The 12,100-nt window shown below is 43.7% G+C and overlaps 1 protein-coding gene across 3 annotated transcripts in view; it reads right to left on the bottom strand.

Annotated features, from left to right (window-relative positions):
- ELMO1 (engulfment and cell motility 1) overlaps positions 1-12,100 on the bottom strand; it is a 464,971-nt gene that overhangs the window by 350,431 nt on the left and 102,440 nt on the right. For all 3 annotated transcript variants that reach the window (XM_030551368.1, XM_030551367.1, XM_030551369.1), the window contains exons 3-4: positions 5,639-5,679; positions 3,305-3,377 (exon numbers count right to left, since the gene is read on the bottom strand). In XM_030551368.1, the coding sequence (XP_030407228.1) occupies positions 3,305-3,377; positions 5,639-5,679 (114 nt within the window). The remainder of the gene's footprint in view (positions 1-3,304; positions 3,378-5,638; positions 5,680-12,100) is intronic.

The following is a 12,100-nucleotide window of genomic DNA, read 5'->3' on the forward strand; positions in this document are numbered from 1 at the left end:
AGTTGTCATTCAAGTGCCTCGTGCTCCCATTCTCCTCTATTGGCCAGGTTCCCAGGTTAGACTACATCTTCCATAATGCACCATAGTCTTCCTAGGGAATAGGAAGTGCATCATGGGAGATGTAGTCTAGCCGGGAAGCCCAGCCCACACAATAGTGAGGGGACACAAGGCACCATGTCACATATCCGAATCAAAACATTCCAGAAACTTTTCTGGCTGTCAAGTGTTCCATTTTTCAATGAAAAATTGAAATTTTCTTCGGAAAGAAGACTCTCATTTGGTCAAAACCGCAGATTTTTTACAAAAAAAATGTTGACACAAAATTTTAGCTGACCTACATAAAACCCAGCCAAATCATTTTCATTACTTATAATGATCAGTTTAACACTTTGACATTGATTAAGACAGTATCTAGAAATACTGGGAATCACTTGGGAATTTAGTTACATTCTTTTCCTGTGTGCAGCCCAGTTAGCCTCATAAATAAATGCACATGAAACTAATGGGAATCTTCCCACTGATTACATTGAATTCTGGATCAGGCCCTTACTGTACAGGTTAAGAGTACTGCCTTTGTAGCAACATACCAACTGCATTCTTTAGGCCAAATTCATCTCTGCTGTCATTTCAGTGAGCTCAGCAGAATTACACTAGACAAGGAGTGCAAACCTTTGAATTGTTTAAATGAGTGCATCACGCTTAATTAGTATGCTTCCCAATTTTATTAGAGTTACAATTAATTACAGTCTAAGCTCATGCAACTACATGTTTTTGTGAACTGCCCATTGCCGTGGCATCTGGCCCCCAAAACAACTTAAACCAACATCACACATGCAAAGCTGGAGCAGAAGTACAGCATGTAGCAGGGAGGTGGCAAGTATTACACAGTCCTTGCAACTCATTTCTACTAGATCAGCCACTTAGAAAAAAGGGAAGTGGTGTACTGAAGCTTTCTTTAGCCTTCCACAAATACTGTACATCTTACATGTTTTAATTTCCTCTATGCTGCTTCCCAGTGAATGTGTACGTGCACAAACATCAGCAGCAGAGGGACTGATAAACATCAAGACCATGGGCACCATCAGAACTCTTATTTTACATTTTAAAACCAATTACCACTGTAATTCTGAAAACAAGGAAACAAATTTTAATAAAAAAATGTCATAAGTAAGTGCTAATTTCTCACTAACGTTTATGTTCATAGCTAGCTTATGCAGTAAGTTAACGTTTATTTTGTGGCACCCTGCTCTCCCTCTGAAACTTGGACTCTTCCATGTAGTCAGGTTCAAAATATGACAGCACCTCTAGCCCCTTCAATTCACCCTGCCTATCTTTTCTCTCTCCCTCCCCAACCCATCCGCCAAAAAAAAAAAACCCCAAAACAAAAAATGTTTAAATAATGGAAAGGTTTGCACACAAATCAATATAAGACAACAAAATTCAGAGATAAGATTAACTGTATCCTCAACTGAACTGGCTCCACAAAACACAAATATATAAGATCAGTGTGTGAGGTTATGCATCACGTTATAATACTTCATTTATGATAACAGGTCAGGTGGAAATTAATTCCTTGCCAAAAAAGGTGAGTTCAGCAAATATGTTTTTGTCTCCGCTGATTTTATATTGTCATGGGTTGGGCTACACCTCACTGAAACCACTCTCAAAAACAAAGTCCTTCATTTAGGACAGTTATAAGAAGCCATTGAGCTCTTTGACGGAATCAGATAGCAGAAACAAAAAGGACCTCCAACCAAAACACTGGCATATGTCATTACCCAAGACAAAGGCACTTGCGAGGCTGCTGAGGAATTTCAACTATGTGGGCAGAGGGGCTTCACTGAGTATTGTTTTAGCAGAAGTGTGTGCTCTGTGCTGAAAAAAGCAGGAGAAAGACCAAAGAAGAAGGTAGAATAGCAAGGAAGCACCAGACGTGGAAGCACCGGAAAAAAACTAAAATCCTGAAAGCGTTTAGCAACTGTGGGCAAAGTCAAAGAAATTGCCCCCTTTTTGAATTCTCCTGTATCCTAGCAGATAGGCCTTTGTACATAAACAAGCAGGATTGTATCAAAGACAGAACTGACTGTCGTCAACTGACTATCATCGATTTCACCTCCTAATGGAACCACTCAAGCCAAAAAGAGGTAACAATATGTAATCCTCCACATAATTGTGCTTAAGTCTAAACAGGGTTAGATGGCACAATGGTAAAAATGCCACTGATGCTACCATTCGTGCAACTGCACCACTGATGCCAAATAACAGGACTATACTTTGCCTCTAAACAGGGCCGGCTCCAGGCACCAGCTGACCAAGCACGTGCTTGGGGTGGCACCTTGGGGCAGGGAGGCACTCAAGGTTTTTTTTTGGTTCCTCTGGGCAGCGCTGGATGGGTTTTTTTTTTGTTTCTGCGGCCCGGCGCTTGGTGGGGGGGGCTTCGAGCGGGGGGGGCACTTGGGCGCCCAGAGGGGCGGGGGCTTAGAGCAGCACAGTGCTTAGAGGGGGGCGGGGGCTTAGAGCAGCACGGCGCTTGGAGGGCGGCGGGGGCTTGGCGTGGCTCTCAGAGGGGGGGCAGGGGCTTTGGGTGGCGTGCCGCTTGTGGGGCGGGGCTTCGGGTGGCGTGATGCTTGGGAGGTGGGGCTTCAGGCAGCACAACGCTCGGGTGATTGGGCTTCAGGCAGGGCGGCGTGGGGCGCCCAGAGGGGCAGTGGGGGCTTAGAGCAGCGCGGCGCTTGGAGGGGGCAGGGGCTTGGCGCGGATCTTGGAGGGAGGGCAGGGGCTTTGGGTGGTGTGACGCTCGGGGGGCGGGGCTTCAGGCGGTGCAACGCTCGGAGGGTAGGGCGGGGCGGCGCTCTTCTTTTTTGCTTGGGGCGGCAAAAAAGTTAGAGCCAGCCCTGCCTCTAAATTTGAAGTGCTATCATTTTTATTTTTCACCAATTTTAGTGGCAGTGAAGTAGCCCTAAATTTGAACAGAAATTGCTGCAATTAATCACTCTCAGAAATACTATTTAATTAAGAAATAAATTCAGTACATTGACCATCCTTGCCTAATGGGAAGCTTCACTAAAAAAAGCACTCAGATATTTCAATTACACTCCTGTATGTAGAATTATGTTATGACAGTGTTTCCAGCCAGAGTTTAGATGACGCAAGCCCGACCCATTACAACCTGGTTGGTCCAAGTACTCCAAAATCAAAATTTAAAATTAAAAATTTCCTCTAAATTAGCTTCAAAACCAGCCTGTTAGTGCAAGAACATTTGAAATAGAATATGCAAAAAAGTCATGTCAAGTGGTTTACCTACCTTTTCTGTGATATAGAAATTGGAACTATCAGCATGTTGCAGTGCATAATATTCATGGTTCACAAGAGACCACCTTAAAAATATGAAAATATATGATAAGAAAATGAAAGAGAAAAAAAGAAGCTTCATTATTGGTGTTTAACATTATCAACAATCAAGTGTCCATCTGTCTCACGTACTGTCCTATCTATAGATTTTTCAACATGTCCGCTCAACAATGAGAAAAAACAATCATACATCCAAGGAGAAGAGAGAAAAGTACAAAACACTCACAACTCATTTAATGGAATATTGTTCCCTTTCTTCTCTCCTTCCCCTGACAATTTGAAATGGAGAGCCCTCAGCTTGACCATTGAGTGACAGAAACAATGCAATAATATATTCTTTCAAATACCAAGGTTTAAAACACAAAAATAAATCTTCTGAACACCTTCCATTACATTAATATCAAAGTTCAATATAAAGCATTTTATGAAAACAAAATTACTTTATTACAGATAAATCCTAAATGGCAGTTACATCATAGTCAAAAATCGAACAAACAAAAATTCCAGAACAGCCCCATCCTATCAACACTACTACGTGTAGTTTCCACTATAAAAAGTCGGATAGACTGAACTCATTACAACAGATATGTGCCTATAACATCAGGCCATTATGCTGGAAAACTCTCTGGGCAGGGAACTTGTCTTGGTGACTCTTACAGCACCAGGCATACAGATGCTCCTTAACAAATAAAAAAACAGTACTACAAAAATCTATATGCCTTTTACTATATTTTAGCTGTAGTTTCATTAACTTTAAACTAGTTTCTGTCCTTCTGTATCACTAGTTAAAAATTAATTAAAAGAGCATTTTTTGCAAACATTAAACATGCTGTTTAAATATTACAATATGACAGTTTCTTATTATAACAGGTTATGTTTAACATTTCACTTCTATGCTGCTTGTTCCAGCGATTAGGTATTTGCACAACAGCCACCAGGCTTAGAAACACAATTCACAGTTTATGTTTCTTGATTTGTGAACTGAAAGAGATGCTCAATAAAGTGTTTGCACTCTACAGTTAAAACTCATCTCTAAAACCCGCACTTAAGGGGTGTGTAGGTTTTGTGATGGCTTTCTGCACAGAAATGAGTTTTACCCCTTAATAAAGCACTTTTTAATTTTCCCGGTACACAGTTTTCAGATTGAATTTAGCTGGCCAGTGGATTTTGCAAATTCTAAGGGCATGACTACACTTGCATATGTAGAGTACTGGGAGTTAAACCAGCCTTCGGAGACGGCAGCAGGGAAAACGCTGCAGTGTGTTTACACTGTCAGCTGCAAGCGCACTAGCATGGCCACATTAGTAGCTCTTGCAACGCTCCAAAGAGCAGTGCATTGCGGTAGCTATCCCAGTGTGCAAGTGCCTGCAGCATGCTTTTCAAATGGGCGGGGGGGGTATGACAGGGAGTGTGTTGTGTGTATGTGGGGGGAGAGAAGGTGTGTTTTGGGGCGCTGAGACTCTGTCAGCATGGTGTCTTGTAAGTTCAGAAGCAGCAGACCCCCTTCCCTTCCCCCTCATCACACGCACACTCACAACAGCAGCATTCCACACTAATGGCTTGCTTTGTCCCAGAGAAGAGAAGCATGCTGGTTGTCAGAAATGGAGCTTTGAAAGGGGATATCCGCATGCCTGCAGCCAATTTCAACACAATGAGAAGAGTGGCCACTTGACTTCAGGGGATTATTGGACGTTTCCAGAGGCCAATCACAGCACAGTAATGCAACACCTTGTCCACACTGACACCCAGGCATTTCAGCCAGGGCACAGCAAGCTTTATGCTTCTCGTGGAGGTGGATTACCAGGAGCACTCCAGCTGCAGAGTCCAGGCACTCTACATGTCTTGCCAGTGTGGACACGTCGGGAGTTAGGACACCCGGGGCTGCTTTAATGCACTCTAACTTGCAAGTGTAGCCAAGTCCTAAGTCTGAAAATAAAACCTTTTTGAAATCAACTTCAGAATTTAGGAAAGTCATCACTAGGGATATTTTATTTATCTTGCAGAAAATCTGTATGTCTGCTATTTATTTTATGCAGTGTTGTAGCTGCGTCAATCCTAGGCTAGTAGAGACACAAAGTGGGTGATCTTTTATTGGACCAACTTCTACTGGTGAGAAAAACAAGCTTTTGTGCTCACACAGAGCTCTTCTTCAGGTCTGGAAAACAAGGTTCCCCAAAGCTTGCTCTCTCACCAACAGAAGTTGGTTCACTAAGAGACATTACCACAGCGACCATTTCTCTCTGTTATTTATTTTAAGAATCAAAGGAAACATAGCATCAGAACTTACCCATCACAAACTTCTTTTATTATTGCAGACAATGGTTTTTTCTGATTAAAAAAAGAAGGCAAATTCACTGTTAGAACATCACATCAGAGCAATTAAACATATTAATTATTTCACTGGTTCAGTTCAATAATGCAAGCTAGTAGTACTCAGTTTTGCTTACTTTTTAATATTCAGCTTGATAACATTAAGAATTTTTGGGGTGTTCCAGGCAGCAAATTCACAAAAACATTATTGCTACACATTAGTGTGATGACAGCTAATCATAAATAGTTACGACAAAAAGATCAAGGTACATTTTGCCACCTTTACTCCTACAGCATCAACCATGCTTTTGTGGGGCTAGGGAAAATGAAGAGGTCTTCTATGGACACTATATCTCATGGCCTAGCAAAAGCAGAACGTTCAGATTTCAGCATGAGCATTTTTCAGGAATGATGCATGAAGCTAGCAGTAAACAGTTTGATATTTTTTAAGCTGCATTTGTTCCTTCCAGATATCAGCTATGTGTGATGGCAAAACTACATTTTGATTAGGAAATTCAGAGAACAGAACATAATGTTTTCTGCAATTCTCCCTCCTGAATACATATTGCTTTCCTCCAATAAACGTCCACTGAAAAGCAGTAAGATTCCAGTTGTGTTAACTCTGCTTTGTTGTAAATATGCAACACAACCATTCTGTGTGTTGCCACATAGCTGACTACAGAGGGTTTTGTTCCTTCAAATCCCAAAATAGAAGGAACACTGTCTAGTATGGAAATGTCGCAACACCCTGAATGATGTTATAAATGTAGCAAATGTGTTTCCCTAGGAAACAGTATTGTCTGGAAGAAATTAAGTCTTTGTCACTTGGAGAAAGGGGACACAACTCATTTCTAGAACACTACCATTCCGCACCTCCTCATTGCTGGCTGGCTGCACAGAGTACAGTGTCAGCTGCTGCTTCTGAAAAAAAGGTTATGGGTAAAATTTTCAAAAGCACCCAAGAGACTTAGCAGCGTAAGTCCCACATACTTTCAATGATTTATGGTATGTCTACAATACCAATTTTTTTCCGACACAACTTACACCAGCATAAAGCCACTGCAGTTAGTATATTGCTTGTGCATGCGCATATTTCACGCCCTGTGTCAGCACTGCACATACTCACCAGGAGCGCTTGTGTTAATGGACAGTGCAGGGCAACTCACCATCATCCAATGCACTGTCTTTTGGGAAGTTTTATGGTGAGGAGAAATGAGTTGTGCAGGGGTACTGGGACTGCAGGGCCCAGTTACCATCATGCAACTTTCTCCACCCCAGAATGCCATCTCTATCCCATAATTTTCATACTTAATTTGAAAATCCATCAAACCCAAGTGGGACTTGTCACTTTCCACCATCTCTAGTAGAATCATGGAGCCTGCACTATTGTTCTGAATGTTGCAAGCACAGGACAAACAATCCAGGAGTACTTGCAGAGCCAGAAGAAGAGCCACGAGGAACATGATCATTTCCTGAAGGGCAGATTGCTGGAGGACAATTCAAGGTTGTTGGTGACATTCACAGAGCAGCTGAAAATGGCGGAGTGCTGCTTCTAGGCTCGAGAAATGAGCACTGACTGGTGGGATTGCATCATACTGCCGGTTTGGGACGAGCATGGTTGCAGAACATTTGGATGTGCAAGGCAACATACCCGGATCTGAGTGCTGCTCTTGCCCCAGACCTCCAGCACAGGAACGCCAGAATGAGAGCTTCACTAATAGTGGAGAAGCAAGTGGTGATTGCACTGTGGAAAATTCCAAATCCAAAAGTCAGTGGGAAATCATTTTGGAAATGGAAAATCCATTGTGGAGGCCATTGTCATGCAAGTATACAGGACCATTAATCATTTCCTGCTACAAAGGACTGTGACTCTCAGCAACATGCAGGACATAGTGGATGAATTTGCACCTATGGGACTCCTGAATTGCAATGGAGGAATAGATGTCACACATATCCCTATTTTGGCACCAGACCACCTTGCCACAGGGAACATCAACAGAAATGGCTGTCTTCCTATGGTTATGCAAGCACTGGTGGATCACTGGGTATGCTTCACTAACATCAACATTGGCTGGTCAGGGAAGGTGCATGATGCTCACACCTTTAAGAATACCAGACTGTTCAGAAAGCTGCAAGCAGGGACTTTCTTTCCATACCGGCGGGTTACCATTGGCAACGTTAAAATGCCAGTAGTGATCGCAGGGGACCCAGCCTACTCCTTACTCCCCTGTTTCATGAAGCTATTACCAGCCACCTCGATAGCACCAAGGAAAGATTTATCTACTGGTTCAGAAGGTGCAGAATGACAGTTGAATGTGCTGTTGGTAGATTGAAGGGATGCTGGCATTGTTTACTCAGAAGATTGGATCTCAATTAAAAAAATATCCCAGTGGTTATAGCTGTCTTCTGCGTCCTGCATAGTAACTGTGAAGCAAAAGGGGAAACGTTTCCACTGGGTTGGAAGGTGGAGGTGGAGGGGCCCTCTGCTGAGTTTTCGCAGCCAGGCACAAGAGCTTTCAGAAAAGCTCAACATGGAGCAGCACAACTCAGAGAGGCTTTGAACGAGCACTTTAACAGCAAGCCACAGTTATGCATTGTGGAGTATTGTGCTCTACCTGCAGTGCGGGGGCCTGTTAGGAACGGTGCTTGGTGTACATCTATGAATAGAACACTGACAATGCACCTATTAATTCTGTGGTGCTTGCTGTCCATTTATGATTATTACACTGTGTTTGTCACAGAGCCTCTGAATTGTGTCACACTGTACCGTAACAAGTCAGTGGGTGCTTTCACTACTGCCAGTCACTCAGCAGCATATGTTGTGAACTAATAAAGAGGAATTATTTTCCAAGCAATAGTTTAATTGAGTAACGAAAACATTTTAAAAAAATTCTGTGCAACTGTAACTCCGACAGACCCCGGTTGTCAGCGGGCTGGATCGAACCTGGAATCTCTGGAGCTTAGTACATGAGCCTATACAGCAGGGGTAGGCAACCTATGGCACGTGTGCTGAAAGCGGCACATGAGCTGATTTTCAATGGCACTCGCACTGCCTGGGTCCTGGCCACCGGTCTGGGGAGCTCTGCATTTTAATTTAATTTTAAATGAAACTTCTAAACATTTTGAAAACTTATTTCGTTTATGTACAACAATAGTTTAATTATATATTATAGACTTCTAGAAAGAGACCTTCTAAAAAGGTTAAAATGTATTACTGGCACGCAAAACCTTCAATTAGAGTGAATAAATGAAGACTCGGCACACCACTGCTGAAAGGTTGTCGATCCCTGCTCTACAGCATGAAACTAAAAGCCAGCTGGCTGTTAGCTAAGGCTGTAGGGCAGACTCATTTTATATCTCTGTCTAAGTGGTCTCGGTGCCACTAGATGGGACAGAACACCACACCTAGAAGGTGTGTGGGTTACACAAGTTAAAAGCAAATACATTAAAATCTTAACAAATTTGTAGAACAGAGCTTAAGGAAGGGGAAGGAACATTCATATCCATTTTTAACTACACATACATCATATGTGGCTCCCAGAGTTCACTGTATATGAAGATGTGGTTGTCTTTAATGTTCGCCAGTGTGCAGTGGTAGAGGTAGGGATGCGACCCCAGATTCTGTGTTCAAAGTTGGGGGGTGGTGGTGTAGGGAGATGCTGTACTGTAGCTCTCCAGGAACTGCAAAGGGAGGTAAGCCTGTGACTGTTGAGCCTCTAGGTTCATGTGAGTCTGCAGCATCTGCATTTGCAGCTGAAGAAGCCCCGTTATGTCTTGGTGTATCTTCCTCTCCTCTTCTTGATGGGACTCCTGGGCCTTTCTCCATACAGTCTGCAATATTCACTCTCCAGGCCCCCTGTTCACAATCTGATGCAGCACTGGCTTGCAAGATCTCATTGAACATGTCAGCTCAAAACCTCTTTTTTTCTCCTCCTCATCTGGGTCAGGTGTTTTATGGGTGTGGAGGGGGAACCCCTCAAGGTCACAATGGCAACAGCTACAGATAAAGCACACAGAGCTAACACTGTCAGTATAATCCCAATGGAAAGGGACAATTAAGATTCAGAACTCCCTTCCCTTGCTCCCCTAAAGTTTTAAACAAGACATGCTTATTGACAGTTCTTTGGACTGCTTCTCCATAGCACTACTCTCAGCACCAGCCATGGTGAGTATGGCCTGTCAGGGGTGGGGGAAATGAGGAGGGAGGTGGTCAACTGCATGAAACTATGAGTATATGGCAATGGCACTGAATATTGGAACCATTTTCCACAAGCAATGGTGAATTTAGTTGGTATCTCACTCCTGAGGGTAACAAAGGTGCAGAGAGCACAGCTGCTGGTGGTATCCCAAAGCCAACCAGGACCCATATGTCATTAGCCTATTTATTGCAATGTTGCTTGCTGAAGTTACCATTGATTGGCCTGGGAAAGTGTCCTGCTGCGGAGGAAGAAATAAGGCTGCCATCCCTAGAATCCTTCAGGAGAGGATTGCAAAGCACCTCCGTGAAAGTTGCATCGATATCTCTCAGGAGGACTCAAGGGACATCCCTATGTATGTAAACAGTCTGCTCCACATGGCCTTTCTACCTAACTGTACAGGGAATGAAAAGCAAGTAACTCTATCTCTCTTTGTTGTACCGCTACCTATTTTAGTACAAGTAAATGAATGAAAAGTCACTAGATGTGTCCTGTCAAGTTGGGGGTGCAAACATCACTGCAATGAAAAATACATTTACACACTTACGCAAGTATCAGAGGGGTAGCCGTGTTAGTCTGGATCTCTAAAAGCAGCAAAGAATCCTGTGGCACCTTATAGACTCACAGACGTTTAGAAGCATGAGCTTTCGTGGGTGAATACCCACTTCGTCTGATCCATGTAGTGGAAGTTTCCAGGGGCAGGTATATATAAGCAAGCAAGCTAGAGATAATGAGGTTAGTTCAATCAGGGTGGATGAGGCCCTGTTCTAGCAGTTGAGGTGTGAAAACCAAGGGAGAAGAAACTGGTTTTGTAGTTGGCAAGCCATTCACAATCTCTGTTTAATCCTGAGCTGATAGTGTCAAATTTGCAGATGAACTGAAGCTCAGCAGTTTCTCTTTGAAGTCCGGTCCCAAAGTTTTTTAGCTGCAGGATGGCCACCTTAAGGTCTGCAATAGTGTGGCCAGGGAGGTTGAAGTGTTCTCCTACAGGTTTTTGTATATTGCCATTCCTAATATCTGATTTGTGTCCACTTATCTTTTTCCGTAGAGACTGTCCAGTTTGGCTGATGTACATAGCAGAGGGGCATTGCTGGCATATGATGGCATATATTACATCGGTGGATGTGCAGGTGAATGAACCGGTGATGGTGTGGCTGATCTGGTTAGGTCCTGCGATGATGTCGCTGGTGTAGATATGTGGGCAGAGTTGGCATCGAGGTTTGTTGCATGGATTGGTTCCTGAGCTAGAGTTACTATGGTGCGGTGTGCAGTTACTGGTGAGAATGTGTTTCAGGTTGGCAGGTTGTCTGTGGGCGAGGACTGGCCTGCCACCCAAGGCCTGTGAAAGTGTGGGATCATTGTCCAGGATGGGTTGTAGATCCCTGATGATGCATTGGAGGGGTTTTAGCTGGGGACTGTATGTGATGGCCAGTGGAGTCCTGTTGGTTTCCTTCTTGGGTTTGTCTTACAGTAGGAGGCTTCTGGGTACACGTCTGGCTCTGTTGATCTGTTTCCTTATTTCCTCGTGCAGGTATTGTAGTTTTGAGAATGCTTGGTGGAGATTTTGTTGGTGTTGGTCTCTGTCTGAGGGGTTAGAGCAGATGCGGTTGTACCTCAGTGCTTGGCTGTAGACAATGGATCGTGTGATGTGCCCAGAATGGAAGCTGGAGGCATGAAGGTAGGCATAGCGGTCGGTAGGTTTTCGGCATAGGGTAGTGTTAATGTGACCATCACTTATTTGCACCGTGGTGTCTAGGAAGTGGACCTCCAGTGTAGATTGGTCCAGGCTGAGGTTGATGGTAGGGTGGAAGCTGTTGAAATCGTGGTGGAATTTTTCCAGAGTCTCCTTCCCATGGGTCCAGATGATGAAGATGTCATCAATGTAGCGTAGGTAGAGAATGGGCGTGAGTGGACGAGAGCTGAGGGAGCATTGTTCCAGGTCAGCCATAAAAATATTGGCATATTGTGGGGCCATGCGGGTGCCCAAAGCGGTGCCACTGATCTGGAGATATATATTGTCATCAAATTTGAAATAGTTGTGTGTGAGGATAAAAGCACAGAACTCAGCAGCCAGTTGTGCTGTGGCATCATCAGGGATACTGTTCCTGACAGCTTGTATTCCGTCTGTGTGTGGGATGTTCGTGTAGAGAGCCTCTACATCCATGGTGGCTAGGATGGTGTTTTCTGGAAGGTCACCCATGCATTGTAGTTTCCTCAGGAAATCAGTGGTGTCGCGCAGATAG

The sequence above is a fragment of the Gopherus evgoodei genome, chromosome 2 (genome assembly GCF_007399415.2).
Source record: "Gopherus evgoodei ecotype Sinaloan lineage chromosome 2, rGopEvg1_v1.p, whole genome shotgun sequence".
Lineage (NCBI taxonomy): Eukaryota > Metazoa > Chordata > Testudines > Testudinidae > Gopherus > Gopherus evgoodei.